General features: G+C 40.1%; 1 protein-coding gene across 1 annotated transcript; it reads left to right on the forward strand.

The window, feature by feature from the left end:
- Window positions 1–713: 713 nt before the first annotated feature.
- zgc:158868 (uncharacterized protein LOC791147 homolog) lies at window positions 714–17,715 on the forward strand. The gene is made up of 6 exons (XM_039763021.1): window positions 714–886; window positions 5,339–5,390; window positions 8,151–8,338; window positions 11,027–11,188; window positions 15,145–15,255; window positions 17,513–17,715. The coding sequence occupies exons 1-6, from the start codon at window positions 740–742 to the stop codon at window positions 17,624–17,626; spliced, it is 774 nt and encodes a 257-aa protein (XP_039618955.1). The 5' UTR covers window positions 714–739; the 3' UTR covers window positions 17,627–17,715.
- The last annotated feature ends 8,157 nt before the right edge of the window (window positions 17,716–25,872 follow it).

Below are 25,872 nucleotides of genomic sequence, written 5' to 3' on the forward strand. Positions count from 1 at the left end.
CCTCATGACCCCCCATGCTGTCCCAGTCTGTCAAGTGACTTCAGATGAATGTCACTGCCAAGGTAAGTAAACCTCTCGACAAGGTCAACATTCTCTCCACAGACAGACACACTGCTGATGGCTGTGCCCAAGAGGTCACTAAAGGCCTGGATCTTGGTTTTTATCCAGGACACTCGCAAGCCCAGACACTCAGACTCCTCGCTCAGTCTCTCGAGCGCCCCGATCAGACATTTCTTAGACATGCAGCAAAGAAAAGATGAAAATGTTTAGTATGAAGAACAAGTGTGAAACAGAAGCCCTTATAAGATGAAACAAGCCTGACCTGTGAACCAAAGCTTTGAGCAAAAACTAACAAGAGAGACTAATATGGGAAAAGGCTACAAAGGAAAGCCTGTCAGCCTGTTTGTGAGTGGGCACTGCTAGTCAGACCCATAGCAGACAGGCAGTGGTGTAGATCTCTGAATATTGTGTAATATGTACACATAAAATATATTTATGTGATTATGATCTTAATTTAGTAGAACATGATCATGAATACACAGCTGGGGGTTTGCACATGTACCAAGTACCTAATCTCTATTAGATGGCTGATAACAGTACACACCTGAAATTGGTCCATTGTCACACCCAGGCTTTGTTGCTTAGCTAACGGCCTGGCTAATCATTGACATTTCCTTTATCATGTGCCCTTGGTTATATACACTACTTTACAGTCGCACTTGTTGAGTAGTGGGGCACCATGGATCCTATCAAGACTTCTTCTGTCCTGGTCACCGGGGCCAATCGTGGTCTTGGCCTGGAACTGGTCAAGCAGTTTCTTACCTCTGCCAATCCACCCGATCAGATCTTTGCTACTTGTCGAGATCCAGCTGGACCAGGAGGTCAGGTATGTTGTTTAACTTTATGTGAAATGGTGTGCACATACATTATCTGCATTTATATCAAAACTAGCAAAATACCCGCGCTTCGCAGTGGAGAAGTAGTGTGTTAAAGAAGTTATGAAAAAGAAAAGGAAACATTTTAAAAATAACGTGTAATGTAATTGTTTTGTGACTGTTATGAGTGTTGCTGTCATCAAGGATTTGATTATCATTATTTCTTTCAATCAGGTTCGTGTTTGTAGGATGTGTTGTGTTCAAGTTACATTCCGTGTATGTCTAGTCTGTCTCTGACCATCTCATCTTCGTTGTCAACCGTTGTAAAGATAACAGGTTTCATTCATCGAAGTGTTCACTACCCAAATCGGTACTCGTGAATCTAAGATGTTTAACAGGCATTCCCAGTATTAAGTTGTGGATTTACCTGCGAATATTTAGTGGCAGCATGTCTATGAACGTAATTTAAACTTGAGCTTTACACCTTGCTTTCCTATTAATATGTGTACAAAGGCTTGTTCAGCGTCAGAGGGTTGTTCCTTTTCTACTGCATCAATAAGCAGCTCGTCTTCCTCTTTATCTGAGACATCACACACTGCATACACGGGTTTACCTTTCCCAGTCCTGCAAACTATAGCGAAGTGGTTCAATTTACCACATTTTTTACACTGTCTTCCTTTAGCTGGACATTGACTTTTTCCACCGTGTGCTTTGTTTCCGCAGTAGCTGCACTTATGAATATGCTTTTATGCATCACTCGCTTCATATTCTTTTGCTGCCTTCTTAATTGTGTAATGCGTTTTTTGTTCAGCGCTCTTTGGAGATCTTGGTTGTTGTCTGCATACTGCGTTCACAGTCAGTTCATGTGAGCCGCTCAGAGTATATGCATCGAAGGTTCTCAGCTGTGCTTGTGCTATCTCGTGCGATCTTGCGATGTCCACGGCTTTATTTAATGTTAGCTCAGACAGCACTTAAAAGTTTCTCTCGCACTTTTGCTGAGTTTGTGCCAAACACTAGTCTATTCTTGACCATCTCATCTTCATTTGCATAAGCACAGTCCTTCACCAGCGAATATTTAGCGGCAGTGTGTCTATTGGATTGCTGATGACGGACGGCCTTATATGGGCAGGCACTCAATTACGTGGGAGGCGTGGTGATGAGGGACGCAACTCCACCTCACACGGCGACCGAGCTGCAGGCTATGGCCGTATATATGTACGTAAGTAGGTTCCAGTTATGACCGTTACACGTAGAATTTTGAAATGAAACCTGCCTAACTTTTGTAAGTAAGCTGTAAGGAATGAGCCTGCCAAATTTCAGCCTTCTACCTACACGGGAAGTTGGAGAATTAGTGATGAGTCAGTGAGTCAGTCAGTCAGTGAGTCAGTCAGTCAGTGAGTCAGTGTGTCAGTTAGTGAGGGCTTTGCCTTTTATTAGTATAGATGTATGGACATTAATGGACTGAAGAGTAGAGTGCAGGAGGAAAAAACAACCTCTTGATTCTGAATTCATATTCATGTGTGTCAGAAATGGAAGGAAAAGACGCATAGTCAATTGATGTTCTGACTAGGATAGACACACAGGTGGAGATAAGTCAGTGAAAAGGGCAAAACTACAAAACAAACATTTGAAACACCTGAAATGGCAAACAGAGAAAAGAGGCTGGTCAAGACAAAGGGACAGGTAGACAAGATGGAGTTAGAGTTAGATGGACAGAAAAGATTATCTTTGCTTCTGGTAACGGCCTTCATTTGCACAAAATGGCAGCCCCACTTGCACGATTCCTTAACCTTCACTTCCATTCTGGCACTCAGCAAAAAAAAGAATGCAGTCTTGTAAGAACAGACACCTCGTAAAGCAGTATTCCCAACAAATATGCATACAAATTTTTATATATATATATATTGTGGAGGACTACCGGCTTCCCATGCCGGTCCTCACCCCCAGGCCGCCAGGAGGAGCTCTCCCGCCAGCAGGATCGTGCCCCGAGGTCCAGCAGGGCCTTATGGACTTTGTAGTGTTTATACACAGCCCTGCTGGACACCTTGGGGACCACCAGAAGTCGCTGTGGGGGGGGCTTATGGGCTCTGTGATGCCGTATGACCCAGGAGTACATCACGGTCACGTGACGGGAAGAAATGTCATGCTCCCGGGTTGAAGTAAAGAACTGATTGCCAAGACCCGGAAGGAATAAGGAACTGTGGACTGTTGGGACAGGAACACCTCCGGGTCAGGGGCTATAAAAGGACGATGCCTCAGTCCAGACCCTGAGCTGTGCTGGGAGGTGGGGTGGCTAAGTGTCTGGGCGAGGAGGAGTGATTATAGTGTTGAATTTGATTTCTAATTAATGAGTAGTGTGGAAGGTGCTTGGTGCACTGTGTTAAAAGAAAATAAAAAGTCTTGGACTTTTACCTGGTGTCTGGAGTTGTACCTGAGGGTTCAAGGGAGCACTAGTGCCCCCTACTGCCACAATATATATATCTATATACACAATATATATATATATATATATATATATATATATATATATATATATATATATATATATATATATATATATATATATATATATATATATATATATATATATGTATATATATATATATATATATATATACATATATATATATATGTGTCGACTTATATTCTTTTTTGTGGCACCAAATTTCAATCAATTCTGTCAAGGTGTGTTTGAGGTTTTTACCAGTAAATATTGATATATCGAAATGTCCTTTCTTAGTGGATATCTACTTCCCTAGACGCACCACTTTTACATTAAATAACTTTAAATAACATTTTTATTGATGAGTGGGTCAGTCAGTTATTCAGTTTGTCATTACAGATTATGACAATAAAGTCCTACTGATGTCAGTTAACAAAAAAGGAAAAGTAGCAGAAAGGAAGACAAAGACAGACAGAGGATAAAGGAAGTTTTTTAAATGCATTTTTAATCTGTGTCCTTTCAACCAACTACAGTACGTCATTATTTTAAAGAGCAGCTTGGGAGGTTTACTTATATTCCTATTTAAATAATTTACATATATTTAAAAGAGCAGCGGCCCTAGCACTGACCCCTGTGGATCACCACTCTTAACATCGGCCAGTTCTGATGAGGGTCCTCACACCATCACCCTCTGCTTCCTGTGTCTGAGCCAATTCTGCACCCATCTAAAAACATCACCCTGAACTCCCACTTCTTTTAACTTGATGCCCAACCTCTCATGTGGCACCTTATCAAATGCTTTCTGAAAGTCCAGATAAATAATATCATAAGCTCCACTTTGATCGTATCCTTTTGTTGCCTCCTCATAGAATTCCAACATGTTAGTAAAACACGACCTCCCTCTTCTGAACCCATGCTGACTGTTTAGTAAAACTTCTGATCTTGCCACCTGCCGCTCAGTCTTATCTTTAATATTTCCTTCCATTAATTTTCCTGTGATGCTTGTTAAGATTACTGGCCTATAATTACTTGGATCTGCCCTGTCACCCTTTTTATATAATGAGATGATATTTGCCATTTTCCAGTCCTTTAGAATCTCTCCAGTGCACAGTGACTTCATAAAAGCAGAGTTAATGTTTGTGATACGCCATCTGTTGGAATGACAAATGCAATGCATTTTATTACTAAAGATATTTGTGATGCAATGACAGAGATATTGCACCTGGACAGGCACAGAGACACTTATCCTTTTATAACGGTAGGTTATTAGTTTTTTTTTTTTTTCAGGCCGTTTCTGGTGTGCTGCAATTTAACATTTCTCATGGGAATGGTTTTGCTGTTGATGTCAACCCTTTTTTTGGAGAACTGTGAAAATGGTTGGCACCAAAAATATTTAGTATTTGTTTGTATTTTGACCCTGTTAATTGTTTTTGAGTAATGGAGATATTACTAGGGTGTTGTACTGTGTTAGCCATTATGGATGTATGAGCGATGGAGAGAAACCATTAATTCAGTGATGAGGAGCCTTGACATGTCTGCTCTCCAGCCGGGTGCGTAGATTTGCTGCTAGCAAAAGTTAAAAGCATTTGGAGAAAGTTGTGTGATACCCTGGGCTGTGTATTCTCCGAAAAGATGAAAATTAGCTCATCTGAACAATTCACTGACAGTATAAGAAGCATACAAGATGAAAAAGAGTTCAATGATTTCAAAAGGGCAGAAATTATTCTTTGCACATGCAGACTGTCACTATGTGCCTGTTACCTAACTCTGCTTCTAAACCGAACTGCAGATAAGAAAATAAACACAAATAAAGAGATTTTACAATGTCGGGCAGAAGCACAGACGTTCAAACGGTGAACAACTGGAATGAGTCAACCAATGATTAAGTAGGCCCCAGCACTCCACCGCTGGTTAAATTCAAGTGATTCGATGAGCAAGGCAGGGCAAGGAAGTCAAAGCTAAGTCAAATGAATGAGCACTTTCTGCCATTTCTTTAACATTTTTTTCTTGTCTTTCAAAGGTTTTGATGGACCTTGTGAAGAAACATCCAAATCTGTTCCTCCACAAGATGGGTATGATATGTTTTTGTTTTCCCTAATACTCAGCCTTACCTTGACACTCCCTTCAAATGTAGCTAATGGCTCCTAAAAGAGAATCAGGGGGCCATTTGGCCTAGTGGTCAACAGATTGTCCTGGAAAACTCATGACTGTTGGTTCACCACTTAACTGTATGATCTGCACTGGCAATCGGGAGGTTTCCGGTTCGAATCCCGTAAATGCCAAAAAGGGACTCTGCTCTGTTGGGCCCTTGAGAGCAAGGCCCTTAACCTGCAATTGCTGAGTGCTTTGAGTAGTGAGAAAAGCGCCATATAAATGCAAAGAATGATTATTTGCAAGGTAATGTAATTGAAAGCTTCAACACAACAGTTAAATGTAACTTAGCGCCTGCTGCACTGTTCGATTGTGCCAAACTTGAAGCAGTTCTCCCCACATGTCATGTTTCCTCTTCAGTTTTAGTGTGGTGTTAATCACAACAACTTCATTACGCGATCAGTAAATGTCGGACACAAGATGTTCCTTCAAAACTCCAACATTGTACTGACTCTCTTAAGTGGTAATGCTGGTCGTATGTGTTGACTGGCTGCGTATCACACATCAAGGAGTGAGTTCTAGAGCAAGGAACAAAGTAAGAGTTTGGAGAAATAATCTGACATTACAGCGGCTGCCTTTAACAGCTCACTGAGCCTCTGCTGTTTTCAGAACAACTTGAGATGGCCGCTTTTCCAGATATAAAAGCGAGCTTAGTAGTGCTGCACCTGTACAATTTAAATACATTAATCTAACTAAACAAGATAGATAGATAGATAGATAATTTATTAATCCCAAGGGGATTCACATAATCCAGCAGCATACTGATAAAAAACAATATTAAAGAGTGATAAAAATGCGTCCAACTTGAGAGTCTTCTTGCAAAAATATTTCCAATCAGAGCTTCCAAAGCAGTTGAATCCATCTCATGCACCTAAAGAAAAAGTGTCATGGTTACACTGAGACTCCCAGCTCGTCATAACACATGCTAGCAGATCAATAGTTGTATATAAATTGTGGGTGTGACTGGGGCTATTGACGCCCACTATAATAGTAATAATAATAAAAATAATAATTCTTTACATTTATATAGCGCTTTCCTCACTACTCAAACCACTTTTCTTAGTGAGTGGGGTAGCCACTTCAACTATTACTAATGTGCAGTATCCACCTGGATGATGCGATGGCAGCCATTTTGTGCCAGCTATTAGGTGGTGAAGTGGTGAGAGGTAGTTAATCAGTTAGAGACGAGGGATGATTAGGGGCCCAGAATGACTTGGCCATGGAGGGTAATTTAAACCTGGACATCAGGATGCACCCTACTCTTTACAAAAGATGCCAAGGGATCTTTTATGACCACAGAGAGTCGGGACCTCAGTTTTACGCCTCATCTGAAGGACGGTGTCATTTTTACAATTTTACATTGGGATGCACACAGAGACCACAGGGTAAGCGCCCCCGATGACCTCACCAACACCTCTTCCAGCAGCAACTCAAGTATGCTTTGGTTCATTGTCCATCTGTACTTTGAAGCATTGTCCTATCAATGTTGCCGCATTTTACTGAATTTGAGCAGATAGTAAAGCCCTGTACACTTCAGAATTCATCCCCTCACTTCTGCCACCAGTCGTATCAACAACATGACAGCAATAAGCTAGTGCTTGATTTCCAATGGCAACCATTCATGATCATGCCAGAAAACTGCCTCCACCATGTTTCACAGATGATGTGCTATTCATCGAATCATGAGCCATTTTTTCTGTCTCCATACTCTAGTATATATTGATCTTAGTTTCCTTTGTTAAAAGAAAATTGTTCTGCAATGGACAGGCATTTAAAAATGTTTTCTGGCAAAGTGTAGTCTGTCTTTCCTACGCTTGAGGTTTACCAGTGGATTGCAGCTTGTGGTAAAAACTCTGTCTTTACTTTCATGAAATCTTCTCTTGATCGTAGTCTTTGGCAATGATAGGTCTTCCTCCTGAAGAGTTTTCTCATTTTGGCTAAATGTTGTGAGGGGTTCTTCTTCACCAAGAACACAATTCTGCAATCATCCTGCACAGTTGTCTTCTGTGGTTTCCAAGGTCTTCTGGTCTGGCTGAGTTCACCAGTGTGTTATTTCTTTTTAAGAATATACCAAATGGTTAATTTGACCACTCATCGTGTTTCTGCTTTCTCTCTAAAAGGTTTCTTTTGTTGTTTCAGACTATTGATGGACTGTTTTTACTTGCGTGGACAACTCATGTTGAGATTTCACAGCGACAGCTTCCAAATACAAATTCCACAATTGAAATCAATCCCAGACCTTTTACCTGCTTAATAGTTAATGAAATAAAGAGGGAACTGCACCCACCTGGCCATGGAACAGCTTGTCAGTCAAATGTCCAAAACCTTTTGAGCCCCTGAAAATTTGGCTATGGAGAAAAATGGCAATCATTCCTAAACAGAATAACAATATTTGTGGTAAACCCCTTAAATTAACGCTGAAAGTCTACAATTCAATCACATAATGATTGCTTTATTTCAAATCCATTGTGGAGGCGTACAGAGCCAAAAATTATGAAAATTGTGTCACTGTCCAAATACTTATGGACCTAACTGGATATACCCTGTAAACGTTCCTCCTGCCATGCCATCATTTAGATATGAGAAAGATTGTGATTTCTGTGGGGAACTGATAGTTCTGGACAACACTCAGCTCAGACTTTCACATCTCTGATGAATCATTTTTCTGTGTGATGTTTCAGACACTGCTGATCCAGACAGCATCAAGGAAGCAGCTACTCAGGTGGCATCCCAGCTTAACGGGAAAGGCTTGAACTTACTGATCAACAACGCGGGCATCAACTCTTACTGCACTCTGGAGAATTGTAACAGTGAGGAGATGATGTTTCTTTACAGCACCAATGTTGTGGGGCCCATGCTAGTGTGTAAAGTAAGCTATCACCACACATAGGAGGGCTTCTAATTCTAGCTAAGATGGTACTAAGAAATATTCCTTCAACTATTTTTTTCCCTATAGATCCCGTGTTTGGCATGATGGTATTGGGGTTGAGAGTTTTTTCCTCTCTTTGTATCAATAAAGTTTAAATAAGGTGGTTAGCATGAATGAGGTGTTTGCTTCCTGTACCACAGAGGTGGTTAGTCTTTGAGAGGAGATTCAGCTACCATGCATCTCAACCTAACTGGACTAGCTGGGGTTATTGGTAAGCCTTTGTTTTTAATAAACAGTAATAAAGAGTAACCATTCCACAGTATTTAAAGGATAATTTTACATTGTTCAATCAAAGTTATATCTTCACAATCATTGTCTTTATTACTTTGTCAGTTCTTAGCGAATCGAGCATAATCATCAGAGCAGGGGTTGGGGAGGTGGTCCAGGAATGGCGGTGATCCACCTGCAATCCACCGAACACTGAGAATCGAGTGGGATCATCGGAGCAGTGAAAGGAGATGAGTGGTTTAGGTGTGGTTGAGAAAAAAAGTTGGGAAATGCTGATTTCAGCAGCCCACTGCAACCCACCATGACCAACTACTATTATAAACATTAGGAACTCACAACCCACCAGCAACACCCCACAACCCAACCATGGTTTGTGACCCAATGGTTGAGAAAAATTGTTTTAAATAACAAGGTAGTATCCAAGGTAGTGGCTAAATTGTGCACTGATTGAGTAACGCTAATGGCGTTTCCAACTCAGTGAAAGAGTGACAGAATGTTGTTGCGGTCAGCCTCATTCCACCCAGTAAATAGCATTTTTGTGTTTTCTGCTTTCAGACACAAGTAGTTCTCATTCATCCAATCCTTTAATTCACTGACACAGTTATTTAAGGACAGCATCGGAGAAATATTATTTGGTCTAAAAGAAAGCCATACGAGTGAAAGTTAATGTTATGTTTTCTAAATATAAAAAAAAGTGTAAACAGTAAAGGCCCCATTACTGAGTCCTGCAGGACACCATATTTAACTTCTGAGAACAATGATAGAAATACGATCAGCACATTTCTGTATGTACTGAAATCCGTCCCTGACCTCCCCCAACCTGTCCAATGGATTTACGCTTCCAGCCCCTGAACTTCAAGAGCCCCGTCCTTTTTCTCACAATTCTGCTTTCTAAATACTCATCAACAGCACGAAAATTAAACTCGTCAACACTTAATAGGAGGCACCCACCCGCTTTTCCATCTGACACATTTTAAAGCGACCGTATTATCGGAGGGAGGAGGCTGAACCCCTAATAAGTGCTGAAGCTAGTGATACCCCATTTCAGTAGGAAAAGTTGATCCACAGTTCTGAAGAACAGCACAGCAACCTGTAAGCAGCCCAGGCTGGAGCGTGAGTCAGGATGAGCACACATGAAAAATAGGTAAAGTAAATGAGATGTTCTTTATTGTTACAATGTACAATTCAAACAACACTTGAAAAGGCAAAAAGCCATCAATCAGCAAAGCACAACATAAGCAAATGTATCTAAAACTTTAAACAGAAGCAGAATCCAAAAACAAACACTTCCTTCAAAAACACTAAAATATTTCAAAAAGTAACACAAAAAGAATTAGACTATTAGTGTCACAAAGTCTGATTACACCGACCCTTGTCATGCCTTGATTGCTACACTCAGACAGCCTAGTGTTAGTAGTGGTGACTCTTGGGGCATCAAAATTATGTTATGACCTCACTATGCCTAAATATACAGTAACTAAATTAGAAAATACTTTAAAATCATCAAGTAAGACATACAAAATTTTCACAAATCCTGACAGTGCCCAATGTATCTACATTGCTGACCAACGCTGGTCCATGTCTGACCCAGACTAGCATAAAATGTTTCCTCCAAATACCAGCTGTAAAAAGATCAAAAAACAAGAGATAAAGAATTAGAGTCCTGTGGGAAACCACTTTTAATGTCCAAGATCTGTTTAAAGAAAAGCAAAAGCAAAAAAAAAAAATAAATCAAATAGGCACAAAGCAGCATTATGAGCAGTTTAAAAAAGCTCCATCCTGGTAAGAAGCTGGTCCAGTGAGCTCTCGGTTTAAACAGAAGCAACACATGAAGAGGCAAGGCTTATGGCATGAACGCACAAGTGATGTCAGCCTTCTTTTTACAATTTCTTCTTCATTCAAAGGACAAAAACTGACATGACGTTAGACTGTGCATTACTCAAAATCCCTCCAAAGCCTTGCTTTTTCAGCACTACCAAAGCTTGCGCGACTGACACAGCATGGCTGCCTCTTCTGTACAATTCTTAATTATTTGCCGTCCAGGCAACCTTTTTCCGATTTCTGTTGTTTCTCTTAAGATTTAATTCAATGTTCTAACAAATGCACAAGGCTCAATTATTGCTAACACACATTTTCTTTCTACCACTGATATAAAGTAGCCCTTAAGGAACACAAGGACAAACAGAAAAGCAGATGGACCCTCTTGATGAGCTCCATGATGATGGCCATCTGTCTCATTGTACAGACATACATTTAACAAAATGTGCCGTGTCTTAGTTAACTTAAGACTTTTATAGACCAATATTTCCTTTGTAGTTTTTTTTTAATTTATGGCTATGACATTCTTCACAGCGTACATTAATGCAACATATATGTTTTGCTTTTATCATTCACCTGCAGGCATTCCTACCCTTTCTGAAGATTGCAGCGCAAAGCAGCGACAAGGAAGGGATGTTCTGTGGGAAAGCAGCAGTTATTAACATGTCCTCCTTGTTTGGATCCATACAGAAATGTTCAGAGACCTTCAGCATGGCACAGATGTACCCTTACCGTGTCAGCAAGGTACAGTATGCAGTACAAAAGTCTATAGTAAAAAAGACTAGGACATTTTAAGACACTGGGCTAATAAGGCTAAGCTTCTTTAATTTGTAGTCTTAAACTGAAGTACAGTATATATTAATTAGATAATATTATTTCCGGCGCCGCATCCGAGTGGCAGCCTTTCCAGCAGCTCCGTATACGACTTTATCTTTTTACCTTTTTATCTCTATTTTTCTCTATTTCACTGATCACTTCTACCACTTTCTTTTATGTGGAATTGTTCCCTGGACACTTTTTACACATTTTTACTATTTTACTATTTTTGTGAATTTCCCCTTGGGATTAATAAAGTATCTATCTATCTATCTACAGTACTATAAATACAGTTCTACTACAATGTGAAGGGATGCCCAGCTAGCAAGATGTTACCATAACAAAGGCATCATAATGATTGCACAGAAGAGAGAGAGAGAGGACAGCTGTCCTGGCAGCCTGGGGGGTTCTGCTGAAGCCAAAGGGGGTCATTTAGGGGTGATATATGCACTACATACTTCAAGCTTGTGCTTTGGCCTTCAGGGTGCTACAGGTAATGTGACCCTGTAAATGCCAATGCTCGTTGACCATAGAGGAAATGACACAGTTGTCAACGCTCTCTATTTGCTAAAAGGCACACCACCCTGCATGGGAATATATGGAACGTACCATCAATATTTTAAAGCAGGCAGTTGAGCCACTGCCTTGGGATTTTGGTGCTTTAAGGGCAAGTAAAGTCATGGCCATGGGGAGCTGCTAGAAGGTGTTTAAAATGTTTCCCTTTGTCATTTGGGAGACTAGCTTTGGCCTAGGAATTAATTCTGGTACTTAGCCAGATGTGACTGTGACATATTTGGCTCCATGGGGGCCAGACCACCCAATCAAGCTACCTTTGCTCCTTCAGAAATTCTAAAGAAATGTACAAATATCCATGTATAAAAATAAAATGCATGTGTTTTACATTACAGAAATGAACTGAATTAAAAATTACTGTTTTGGTGAAATACATAAAACTAGCCATGTTAGCAGAAGATGTTTAAAAATAAGTGATATCTCTTGCCATACATGGACCCCCAGGGCCTTTACTTGGTATCCTTGTGTGTCTGAACTCCTCTTGACTGGCTCTCCTTCTGTCGAGTGCATTACTGTAAAGCCTGCCTCTCATTTTGAGGGGTCTGCGAACTTGTTACGCCTGTACTCCTCCTTGTGTGTTTCACACTTGCACTTCCTCTTTCAATCGTGTCACCAACACCAAACTGGCCAATCAGATTACTCGTAGGGAAAGGACACACAAACAGACCTTAGTGTTTTATTATCGACTAGGGGGCTCTGCCCCCTGCTCGCTTCGCTCGCCCACCCCGGGTTTGGTTTACCGGATATAAAATTTAAAGAGATTGTTAGTTTCATGGGAATTGTTACATTTGCATTATTTTCACTTTTATTTTAAAACTTTTGTAAAAGTAATACTTTATTTCCGGTCCCAGGCGTGGTTACATCTCTCTCTCTTGCAGGACGTATAACGCTGTTCGCGTTGTGAAGGGGGTGCGGCTGAAGGCACGCTAAGGAGTTGCCGTCGGATCATCTGCTGTCTTTCTGCTGCTGTCGAGCTCCCTGTTCTGCTTATCTCGCTGCCCGATCGTTTCAAAGCCTGTACAGCAGCTGTCCTTTTGCCACTTCACATCTCTGTTGCTCGCGATGTGAAGGGGGCGGGCGAGGGTGAGGTTGGCTAAACACATGCTAAGGAGAAGCAGTCGGATCATCTGCAGGCTTTTTGCTGCTAGCAAACTGCCTGTTTTGCTTGTCTCTTGTCGTTGTTTTAAGAGCTGGGAGCACTGCTAGGTTAGATGTCTGTAGACTTGTTTTAAATGATGTCTCACTGCCTTGTCTCACGTGACGTTGTAAAACTTGTCTTTTATTTCCAGCCCCGGGCGTGGTTAAATCTCTCTCTCGCAGGACGTATAATGCTGCTTGTGACATTTGTCTTTCTTCTGCCGTCGCGCTGCTATCAGTCTTCCATGCTGTACTCCGCCCTCCCTCAATCGGACCTAACAGTCACTTAAAACAAAAAAGGCTTCAACCTGACTGGGGCGCTACAATACTTTCGAATTTTATTGATTTCATATTCTTTACCTTTCTCTGCATGTGTATTGCGCCATCATTTGTTTGAGCCTTTCGAATTCCACTGCTTTCATAATCTCTTATCTGGCTTTTTTTCTCTCCAACGCTTTTGGGTCTCTTTTCTCCATGCTGCTCTTTCTTCTTTGCTTTCATCTAGAATGTATTGTCCTTATACACTTTTTATGTGCTGAGAGCACAGGATCTGTGTGTGCTACGTGCCTTTACACGACTGAGTGTTATTTCATATTGTTTGCGTCTCGCGGATCTTTTAAGTGTCTTCTGAGAAGATCATGTATCATCGCCCTGCTTTTCCTTTCCAGGAGTTTTTCTTATAATCGAGAGATGGAGAAGATGTGACAAATCCGCATACAGCACTGCACTGTGGATTTAGGTGGTACAACTAAAGCCACAGTGGCAAATGTGTGCAGCAATACATGTACTCGTATCCAAGGCATCACCTCACCTTTTCTGCCAGGCATTTACGATTCATGTAGAATGAATACAAAACTGTCTTTCCAGTGACAAATAGTCGCTGAGGAGAATAAAGTAGGTCTTTCCTTTAATGGGCTCTTACAAGCCATTATTCTTCAACTTCTGCATGTTTGTTGTGGGACAGTAGTAGCCTGTGGCACCATCTGTGTCAGCTCAGCCACTTGGACTCCTGCCTTATAGATCTAATATCTGTATCAGTCATTCACTTTCTACAAGGACTTTCTGTAAGACGTCTTCAGTCAGCGGTTGAACTCCCAGGACAGCTTGCAGAGCCTGCTTAAAGGAGCTGATTTCAGATTTCTATCAAACTCTAAAATGTACCCAATTGCTGCATTGTAAGTAGAAAAAAATGTAAGGACCTCCCACATCACATGACTTTTCCAGGGATTTTTCAGTCACAGGCTTCATGTGGACACAAAATTGGACAGCTTTGATTTTGTCTTTAGTTTTAAGAGATGGGCTCTGTGTGTGCAAAAGTTGAGAACCAACGATTGCTCCTCCCAAAGTATAATGTATGTAATGAAGCTATGAGGAGTAAGGAACGCACATCCTTTGGAAACATTAATTCATCCATTTGAAGTAGTGTGTCTTATGTGGCTGTATTTGCCATATCTGTAATGCATTATCGGGGCACCAGCTCTTCAAGAAGCACGCTATTGGCTGTCAGAAAAAAACAGTGAACTTGTGATTGTTTAGAATTGCGAAATTGAGCAGGAAAATCATTACATAGTCATCTAGTCATGTAATCTAACACACTTAGGAGACGAGATCAGCAACTGCTGTCGTCAAGTTTGACATCCCCTACGAGTAGAAGTCATGTAATGGGACATCAGCTTTACTGAAGCGATCTCTGAGAATTGACAAGATAATCATATGATGCAGAAGTCAGAACAAGTTAGAGGGCCACCTTTTTAATCCCCTGTGTTTATCCCTCCCTGGATTTTCCTTTATTGAAGGTGTCATATTACATTTGACTGCATGTCTTTTTCTGAGTGCAGAGTTCTTCTTATCAAAATGGACTGTTATGCTATAATGAAAGGGGCTTGTGAAGCAACCGCTACCTAACCAAGTAAAAAAACTAATTTCACTTAATCTACCCTAGGATCTCCTCTTAGCTCCCAGCATAACTCTGGCCATACTGATGCTATTTTTTAATTTTACTTATTTACGATTGTAAGTGTGTCTGTTATAAGTAGACTCAAATGTAAACTTAATCAAGTTTAAAGCAATGCAGATGATATCAAGTAGTTTTCTTCTGCGTCATAATGACTAAAATCAAAACATGAACATCTCCAGAGCTGTAAGACGATTGTTCTCTCTCTCACTTACCTTAGGCAGCGCTGAACATGCTGACACGCTGTCTCTCTTTAGACTTGCAAAAGGAGAACATACTTTGTGTAGCAATCCATCCTGGATGGGTGAAAACAGACATGGGGGGCACACAGGTAAGTGGTCTCTATGCAATTGCAGTTTTTTAATCCTATTTTGATACATCCAAATTCCAGCAAGAGCATTTCCTGAAGAAGAGGCCTGAGTTGCCTCGAAAGCTTACATATTGTAATCTTTTTAATTAGCCAATAAAAGCTGTCATTTTGCTTGATTTCTCACCACATCTGAAGGTTACGAGTTATGAGAGAAGTGAAACATACGTAAGCTTTTTTTCAGTGACAGCAAAAGCAGACTCAGTGCAAAACTGATTTAATTCTTCAAAACGGTGTCTTTCAATTTTCTGAATTTACTTCTTCTATTAGGACATTGCAGAGAGCTGGAACCTATTTTACCATCATTAGGCAAAAGGCACAAACTATCACTGGGTGGGCTGCTAGTCCTCACAGGCCATACTCCTTCTTACTAGAGCAATAAACTGATCATTTTTCATTTCTTATTGATAATTCCTCTGTCTCCCCTTCCCCACAAGCTAAGAGTCTGGGTGTCATCCTTGACAGTACTTTATCCTTTCAGTCCCACATCAATAACATCTCCCGGTCTGCATATTTCCACTTGCGTAATATTAATCGTATCCGCCCCTCAACTCACTCCCCACACCACTGCTATCCTTGTTCATAGCCTTGTCACTTCTTGTCTGGATTATTGCAATTCCCTTTTCTGTGGTCTTTCTCACAAATCTCTTTATAAGCTTCAACTGGTCCATAATTCAGCTGCCCACATCATTACTAGAACCCCGTCTATTCACCATATCACTCCCGTTTTGTAGCAGCTTCACTGGCTTCCAGTTCAGTTCCGAATTCAATTCAAAATTCTCCTACTAACTCTTAAGGCTATCCACAACCTTCCTCCTCCAGATCTGTCTGACCTCCTCCATGTTGCCATTCCCTCCCGTACACTTCGATCCTCTTCCTCCATCCACTTGACTGTCCCCCTCACCCGTCTTACCACCATGGGGTGCACAGCATTCAGTTGCTCTGCTCCCCAGCTTTGGAACTCACTATCATCTGAGCTTAGAAACATCGATTCATTCTCACTTTTCAAATCTAAAAGTAAAACTCATCTCATTAAATTACACTTTAGGCAATCTAGTGCAATAGCACTAAACACTTGCACAACTGTGCAGGTACATAACATGCTGTGGCGCAGTGACACAATGGTGGCCGCTGCTCTCCCACAGTGCCAGGTGTTTGCCTTGAATCCTAGAAGGGTTGTTGTCTGAGTGATTTTCCTGCTTCTGCCCTGGTTTGCTACGAGTACCCCTCATGGTTTTTGAACATCCTCCCCCTGCCTTCATGGGTTTTTCTCACACGTACTAAAGATAGCCAGGATAGGTTAGTTGACAACAGTTTAGGTCCCAGTGCAGGTGTGTGAATGTGTGTGCTCTGGAGAAGACACACTCCATTCAGAGTTGGTTCCCACCTTGTGTGCATTTTCCTGGAATAGACAGTTTCTTTCCAGTTTTCAGGAAAGCAGGGACTTTTTAGAAAATCAGGAACTTTTGTAGATTTCCCAACACAGGAAGTCGGGCCATTTGTAGTTCCTTGTTCCTTGGTAGTAACTTGCACTTTTTTTAACTTCCTACTCCAGCTTATGCACTTTTCGTTCAATCAGGAATTATTGTGGGTGGGACAAGGGTGATGGATTGCTGTGATTGGTTGACCACAAGCACTTATAAATCCATTAGTAGTTTGGACTTTGGAGAGTTATCAGTGAAGAAAGAGTGCTGCACTTCTCACTGGATCACCACTCTTTTTAACCACCTTACTTCAAGTGAATATCTCCCCTGTGAAGTTGCAGGCACTTTGAAGCAATAATGTGTGGTGTTCCCCCATGAACTCCCAATCGCACTGCACTTCGCATTGCACATCACTCTTCTTTGCATGTCACATATTTTCCAGAAAGCTACAGTTCCTGTTGTGTGCAGTGTGAATGCAACACACACAAGTGGCCAAGGACCATAAGTGGCTGTGGGCCTATAGTGTCCAGGAACTCACTGGCCCCTGGAAACAAAGTTCCTATGGTGGGAAAACGCCTGATGCTGCCTCTCAGTTATTCTAAAATGGAAAAGCTGGTTAGAAAATGGATAGATTGAGCAAGCTATGGGTGCTGATGCATCTCCCATTAACACAGTTTTCGATAAAATGAGGACATTATTTTTAGAATTTTTTTAATGAACCCTCTCTCCCACATTACATTTAGTCTTCCTCCTAATTAAAACTTTCACCCGTGTTTTGTTTTGTTTTTTCCCTCCAGGCTCCATTAGAAGTGAGTGATAGCATCCAAGGCATGCTTCGTGTGTTATCCTCTCTCACCGAGAAGAACACAGGACAGTTCTTAGACTGGCAAGGACAACAGCTCCCCTGGTGACAGGTGGCACCCAGCTGAGGAGAACAATGCCTTTGGGTAGGCTCAGAAAACCACTGTTAAAACATTTTTGACAATAAAAAATGTTGAAGCATTTCCTCATGTTTTCTTCATTTTTATGTACTACATTTTTGTAGATATGTGGCATTGGATATAGGCAATGTGGTGTAGTGGTTAAGGCTTTGGACTTCAGACCTTGAGATTGTGGGTTCAACTCTCACTACTGACACTGTGTGACCACAAACAAGTCACTTGGCCTGCCTGTGCTCCAGTTGGAAAACCAAAAGAAGTATAACCAATTTTATCATGAATGCTTTAGCCCTGGATAAAAGTGTCGCTGCTCTACTCTCTCTTGAAATGCACAAACAGTTGAAAAGGAGAAAGTTTTTAGAAAAAAGATGCTGTTATGAACTATCTTTTCAATTTAGGACCCCAAATTATTCTGACACAGATAATGTTGAGGGCAGATTTTTAAGTGAGGAAGAAACAGTAAATGAAATGTAGTCTAAAACTTTGTAAAGTTCAAAACTGTGACGTCTAACTTATGTGTTGTCAAGCCTAATCAAAATACCAGAAATCAAAGTCATAAAAAAACAAAGCTGCAAGTCACAACTAGAAGATAAAAAAAAATGTACTCACCACTAAAGAACTTGACAACCAAGAAGTCTTTGAGCTGATCTTTGTACCCTCTAATATTAGGGATTATGCATAGCATTGTGGCAACAGCAGTACACACACTAAGCACAATGTGCTCTCACCCACAGAAAACAACACATATATATATATATATATATATATATATATATATCTTATATATAAATGTCAACATGTGGAAGTGTGTGTGTCTGTCTGTCTGTCTGTCTGGCCTGGAAGTGCGAGGCTACTACAGCATGAAGCTCAGAGAGCTGGCAAGGCTCAGACTCAGAAGAAGAAAGCGACTCTGTTGCCAAACTAAAACTGCCGAGTAAAGACAAACTCTTACGCAAGCGAGGTAAGCAAATCAGCAAAATGAATCCTACTAGGAGAGAGATAGCCAGAGTAGTTCCTTTCAATTACATGACATCTCTACATTTTAATTTTTTTCTGACAATTTCAATAGTTTCTAGGACCCCGAGCTTTTCACAACACAGGCTTAAACAGCTAGTTCTAACATTTTAAGTGGTAACAGCTAATGTAATCAAAATAAGATTCATAAACCTTCAGAATCCTTACATGAACCAGAATATCTAAGAAAAAATGAAAAACAAACCTGTAAAACATGCATAAGAAAATCAAATCATAGCACATATGGGACCTAAATGTACAACTGGTACAGTAGCCAAATTCAATGACCATACAGTTCATTTAGGAGTCTATCTGAATTCTGAAATACAGGTTTTGATAAACTGAAGAATTCACTTCTGTTAAGTTCAGTTTTAAGGTGTTTTATTTTGTACTCTTTAACACAATGAGTGGAGGCTGTTGGTATAGACTGTCAGACACTCGACATTGTCCTGTCTCCGTGAAACAAATGAGGTTGCTGAGGAAACATTATATACAGTATTAGGCACTGTTTTTATTTTTTAGACAAGGCAGGTGTCTGGGGAGCTTAGCCTATCTCTTGTACTCCGACTTCATTTCACAAAGTAAACAAGTACTGCATTTTCATTTAACAAACAGAAAAAGGAGCCAAGAAAAATATTATGCCAAGGTGTTATTTGCAATATTAGGGTGAGGGTTCTTGAAGGCTAAGATTAGCTTGCAATTGCACAATCTACATACAAAGTACTGTACACCACCCATTCACCAAATGTATGCTGGCTGAACATGCATGTTAGGATTTCAGCATTCTCCTACCACTCTTCTGAATTATGTATCCACTTAAGTGTTGGAGGAGACGGAGCCTATCCCAATAGCACTGGGTGTATGACATGGAACAACCCAGAAAGGGCAGCAGTCCACTGCACGGCACACACATGTATACACCAACGCTGAACCACATGGACCCAATTTAGTCACCAGTTAATGGACCCTACATAATCTTCTGGAGGAGCGTGGAAAACTAGAAGTGATCTGGGAAGAATGTGGAAACTTCCCACAAGCAATAACCAAGCTGGGATTTGAATGCAAAGGTTACCACTGTACAGAATAGTGGTAGATATATAGAATTATCTTCTTATATAATACACTACCGTGGCTGTCTGTTTGACTGTCCAGGATTTTAAATCACCCGTACCTCGCAAACCGTTTGAACTATTGAGCTGAAATTAGGTACACATATACTAACTATGTGAAATCTACTATCCGCTTTCGGGGTTATGATTGACCTGCAAGGTTATTCCTCTTATTTTTATTTTATTGTAGAGTCAATTCTCGGCATGCTGCAATGCGTACGGGCACCATTCTCATCCCTACCACCTTCACCATCACTTCCTCTACCTCTTCATATCTTAAATCATTCTTGAGGCAGATTGAAGACTTAAGTGCCAGCTTAAGTGAAAAATTAAAGAAAAACATACTAAGCAATTGCAACACAAACACTGACTTAATCAGTTTTAACGTGAAAAGATGGTGAGAAAGAAGAGAAGAAGTGGGCCGCTAGGGTGGAGAAAGGAAGAGCTGCTTAGGAAGCATCAAGTGCATCAACTTCTCAGCAAATGAATGCTAAACGTACAGAGAAAGAGTAGGAAAACTAGGAACGCTCAAGTCAAGTGTATTCACTGCACATTATGGTACAGTGCGCCATTAATCATATAGATTATAATTGCAGAATCACCCATACTGTATATACACAAATATACATTTTATGTGCCTACCAGCAAATTAATTTAAACTCAGTAGATCAGAATATGCACATTTTTCCTATTATAAATATAACAAACACACCATAAAACTTTAAAAGATAACATCCTTTTTGTTTAGCTGGTGTTTTATTATGGAAAGGCTTTAGTGGACATCTATCCTTAAAACATGCACTGTAACTTCTCTTACCTGAGCAGATTCTTTTGACAACGTAATTCTCTTTTAATCTGACCTTTAGGATACACAGCCCGCATTTTATTCTGTTATCAAGTTACTGAATCAGTTCGACTGGAGCATCCTCCTTCTTATGATCTGGGATTTACTAAAATTTCTTGTGGCAATTCCATAGTCTTATTTGACATTTACACATCTGAGATTTGAGGTTTTTTCCATTCAGAGAATTAATATTTTATATTAGTTTTTTTCATAAAAGGCTACTGGAAAAAAAATTTAATTTTCTATCATTATTTTGCAGTTCCATTTTGTATTATTTTGTGCACCTACATTTTGCGTACTTAGTCCCATGGTTTCCTTGATGATCACTCCCAGAAGGCATTGGGACTGTACTGTGTGTGACATCGTGGTTGAAACCTTATAAAGGTCAGCACACACATACCTTAGATTCTAAACATCTTTCCTGGTATACAAATTTGCTTTTGATTTTTAGACTTTTGGTTTTTGATTAGCGTTTTGTACTTGATAACAGATCAGTTAGATATTTGGAAATGGCTTCTGCTCAAATTCTTAACCATGTCTCCTGATCCTTTCATTAAAAAACTTTGCCGTCTCATTTTGAGTCAGTAGATATCCCTGCCGGTATAGAAAAATAATCTTGAGAAGCTGGCAGTTAACTTAGTTTAATATTGTAATATTCCGAATATTATTATTCTGACTAAATAGAAGAACATTTAAAAAGAAAGAAAACTTTTGACTTAACAGTCACAGTCACATTGTGACATAATGTTGGCGTATTGCTGTTGGTATAAAGGAGCCCCAATAGTGTTCCTTGGCACACTTCTGCTGAATAATTCTTTGGCTGAAAGTCCTCAGTGTCAGTGTGTCAGAGATGGGATGTGTAACTTTGTTCATAATGACACTCAGTTGTGTTTTAATTCTCTCTCTTGTTATGACCTCCAGAGTGTGGCCCATAACTGAGCCTGCCCTTTTAATTAGCTTGTAGATTCAGTGGTCCTCTCTTGAAGTGATGCTACCAGCCAGCACACCACAGTGTAGAAAATCAAACTGACCATCACAGAGTTATAGAAGATGTGAGGGAAGTCACTTTCCACATTAGAAGAACACAGTCTAAGGAAAAAGAGCCTGATCTGCCCTTTCTTCTTTAGCTCCTCTATGTTCTGAGACCAGTCCTACCTCTCATTAATGTGGACCCCCAAATACTTGTAGCAGTGGAACCCCTCTACATCCACTCCTTGAATAGTGACCAGACGCAGAGGCTCTTTGGTGTGGTGAAAGTCAATAACCAGTTCCTTCATTCTGCTGATGTTAAGATGCAGACAATTCTCTTTACACTAAGAAACAAACTTCACCATCTGACTGCTCTCCTCAGTCTCATCTCCTTATCGATACACCCCATAAGTACAGAATCATCTGAAAACATCTGCAAGTGACGTGACCTGGTGTTATATTTATAGTCTAAGTTGTAGAGAGTAAAGAGAAAAGGAGACTGCACCATTCCTTGTGTTACTCACATCCGTATCAGACACACAGTCCTTCAGTCTCATAAACTGCGGTCTGCCTGACAGATAGTCCACTATGCAGGGCACCACAGGCTCATCCACCTGCAGATCTTTGAGATTAACTCTTAACAGGGATGGCTGGATGGTATTGAAGGCGCTGGAGAAATCAGAACTGAATGATGTATTGCTCAGTGGGAGAGTCAGAAAAAAACATGTGAGGAGAAGAAAAAGTGGTTTGCATTCTCTTCAGTGTTGGTAAGAACATTTCACAAATATCATGTCTGTGAATTCCTTTTGCTAAATGTTCAAGACTTCAACAAAACAACTGGCAGAGGTCTGTTAACTGCAAAGCATGGAACTCAATTCATTTCTTATACACAGAAAAATCAACATTCACACAGCAAACAAAGCTATCTCAGATTAAAAAAAGATGAATACCTCGGAAAGAGCAGATGCTGCGGAAACAAGGAAAATAAATGTAAGGGCAGCTGTATGCATACAAGAAAGGATGTTTGAAATGCAGAAACCACAACTATTTAGCAAGTGTGTGTTGTTCCAGCCATAAAAAGGAGCGCACACTATGACCAAAAATGAAAGATAATAACAAGCTGTCCACTGACAGATAAATTTGCTTCATTTTTAGATTAATAGCCAGCAAAGCTTAATCATGGAAAACTGTGGTTAAACACAAACAAATCCTGTAATCCTGACTTTAATTTAAACAAAAAATAAAAAATAAACTATGGTCTATCTTATTACACCAATATACAGTCACGTTAAAGTAAAGCTGTAAAGCATGTAACAATCAGACAGTACTATTATGGCTACATAAGCAATAGATCAACTGCAGTGAGGTGACAATGCATAGGAAAAGTCAGGGTAGGAGCTATCAGTCACCTGCACTGGACCAGACCAATTGCCTGATAACATCTCGACCAAGCAAATGCAGGGCCACCTACACCACATTAAGTTATTAGGCCATAAAGATAATTGAGGAGTCACATGATGGGGGACGCAAAAGTTCCCAGAATTGTTAAATATTATATATATATATATATATATTATAAGACCTATAGCAATTCCCTTTCAGTTACCTTCAAAATACTCTCCTTGAGATGCAATACATTTACTTGTCCCAGTGCTTCTCCCATTCCTGGAAACATTTCTGGTACTTGTTTTTTTATTACCTTGGCTATGGCCTCCTGTGTTTTTCATTTCTGGATTTCTTCCACTTGCATCTTGGCATCAGTCAAAGGGGTTTGAGTCACCATTACTACAATCTGGCATTTCATCATGCAAATGAGCAGCTTCGGAGCCTGCTGCAGGGGGGCCCTATAAAAACAGTAAGTCTGGACATAAAATGGATAATCTTTATTGTCACTGCCCACAGACTGTCCTGATCTGTGTAGTCCCAAAAGCACAGGTACCAAAAACACTTTCCAAAGTTGCCCGCTGGAAGGGGAAAACACCGTCAAATACCCTGACTAGATACCCAAAGAACTGAGACAAATCTTTATAAAAATAAATGGTTTATTTTTGCACTAAGGGTGTGCAAACCCTAAAGCTCCGAAGTGCACAATGAGATGCCTGAAACGACAAGGTAACACACAGTAAACAAAGTCCCAAAGTGGAATCCAAAAACTGTGGTCAAAAAACAGAGCAGAGGTTCAAAAATATTAATAAGCACAGTATCAGAAAACAGAATCAAAGAGGCGTAGTCAAAAGTACAGCACAGGGTCAAAATTCCAGAAAGCACAAAGCAAAGCAATAGCACACAAACTCACCAAAGCACTCTCCACTCCAAGCGCATTCAATGAACCACCATCCCTTAAATAGGGTGGAGAGCCACTCCTGGCGGTGATGGGCCCTTCACCTTTTCCAACATACAAACAGAAAAACATACATAAGGAAATAAACATAAATAAAATAACTGATATAAAATTAGACAAAATAGAGACAAAATATAAATTTGAACCCCAGCCAGGGGGAAAATGCTGGCTGAAACATGACACAAACTTGTGAAACTTTTCTTTGAAAGCACTTCAGCCAATAATGCTTCGTACACAAAAGGCTAGATTACTCAATACAAGTACACAATAACATTAAAAACATAACACAGATGTGCAACACTGCACAATATTTTTTTTGATTTTGATTTGATATACTTTGTTAATCCCTGTGGGGAGATTGTTTTTCACATGACTGTTTGGGTATTATATTACTACTGTGTAATGTTAATGTATACTACAAGTAAACAATACTATCAGGAAATAAATAGGCAGTTATTTAAACAGAGATTAAAAATTATCATGGATGCAATCAATAGGGTTATTGCACATATTAATACAGATTAATATTAACCATTACCTGTTTCTTTCTTTTGTAGCCAGTTTTTTGCAGCCATTGACAGGGAAGAGTTCTTGATCCATCTTGATCCCTGTTTCACTCCACTCCTTTCAGGATTCCAACAAGAATACAAGAAATGTATTTAACAAAGATGCCTCTAGAGCACACCAATCAAGATGTGTTTTCTTGCCCTGTAATCACATTTTTTTTGTTCAGACAAAACTTTTATAGCTACAGATAGATATACAAAAGCATTTTTAGCATATAGCTAATAGAATGCAAATTCTAGTTAAGAACAATTACTTATAAAGGTCAAAGAGAGATGAACTAAACATGAATAATAAAATGTATTCTTGTTAAGGTATGCATTGTCGTGGAACATGAGGTGACCCCTCCTCAAAAGGTACAACCCAGCGTGCAGGAAATTGAATCTGTCCATCCATTCTTCCATCCATTTTCTTAACCTCCTCACTGCAATTAACCATTTTACAATGGATGCCAGAGGTAAAAGAAAAAAGTGCTGCTGAGAAAGCAAGGACTAAACCAAAAAAAAAAAAAAATCAGCATTGGAGGAGGGTGCTGTGGAATGTACAAAAACACCAGCTTTATTTAAAACAGGTGAGAAAAGTTATCGTTTGTTAACTTTTACAACACTGTATTGGCTCACGACTTTGGTAGCACTAGGTGATGATAAAGTAGGTTATGCTAAATACAGTATCAAATGTGATTGGCCTTACAGTCTGTCGCATTGACTAAATTGCACTAATGTTACTAACATGCCGTATCTAGGTCGTGGGTTGACAGAACACTTGACATGGATACAAAACATGAACATAAAGACAGCTAAAGCATACTATATAAAAGTGCACCATTTATATAAGGTGAAATCCAGTTTAGCAAAGCTAACAGACTCAAGTACTTTGTACATTAATATTGACTACAAGTTCAACCTTTCAGGAGGTTTACGAATCCTCTCAGGATAGCATCTTTCTTGTGTAGGTGGTGCAGACATTTGAGATGAGGCTGAGAGTCACCAGCAGCAAGGGATGAATCAGGTGTCAAGAAGGTAAACTCATTTGGCACTGTCCTGCTATTCACGATGAATACTAAGATAGAACACGTCTCCGTATTTGCTTATCAGGGATTCCTAGCCTGAACTGAAATACAGTAATAAAAATATAAAAAATTAAAGGTAAGTGAAATAATATTTCGCACTATGTCCTCTTGCCGTGCCTTCTGCTGGCCTAGAATATAGCCACTGGATTTGTAACTTATAAAAACAAGTTCTTAGTTCTACCCACAATAAATAAATGCGTTTTGTTTCAGGCAGTGCCATTGAACCTCGCAGCTTGCCGTACGTACGTTTTGGGCGGGAGTACAGCGCGGCTACTTCCTGTTGGATACTTGACTGACATCGACAAGGTG

Source organism: Polypterus senegalus, chromosome 9 (genome assembly GCF_016835505.1).
Source record: "Polypterus senegalus isolate Bchr_013 chromosome 9, ASM1683550v1, whole genome shotgun sequence".
NCBI lineage: Eukaryota > Metazoa > Chordata > Cladistia > Polypteriformes > Polypteridae > Polypterus > Polypterus senegalus.

Bases quoted from the DNA above. Each gene is read 5' to 3' on its own strand.
- zgc:158868 (XM_039763021.1), top strand. From the start codon at position 740: ATGGATCCTATCAAGACTTCTTCTGTCCTGGTCACCGGGGCCAATCGT. The intron at 8,339-11,026 runs GTAAGCTATCAC...ATTCACCTGCAG, and splicing joins GGCCCATGCTAGTGTGTAAA to GCATTCCTACCCTTTCTGAA. The intron at 15,256-17,512 runs GTAAGTGGTCTC...TTTTCCCTCCAG, and splicing joins CAGACATGGGGGGCACACAG to GCTCCATTAGAAGTGAGTGA.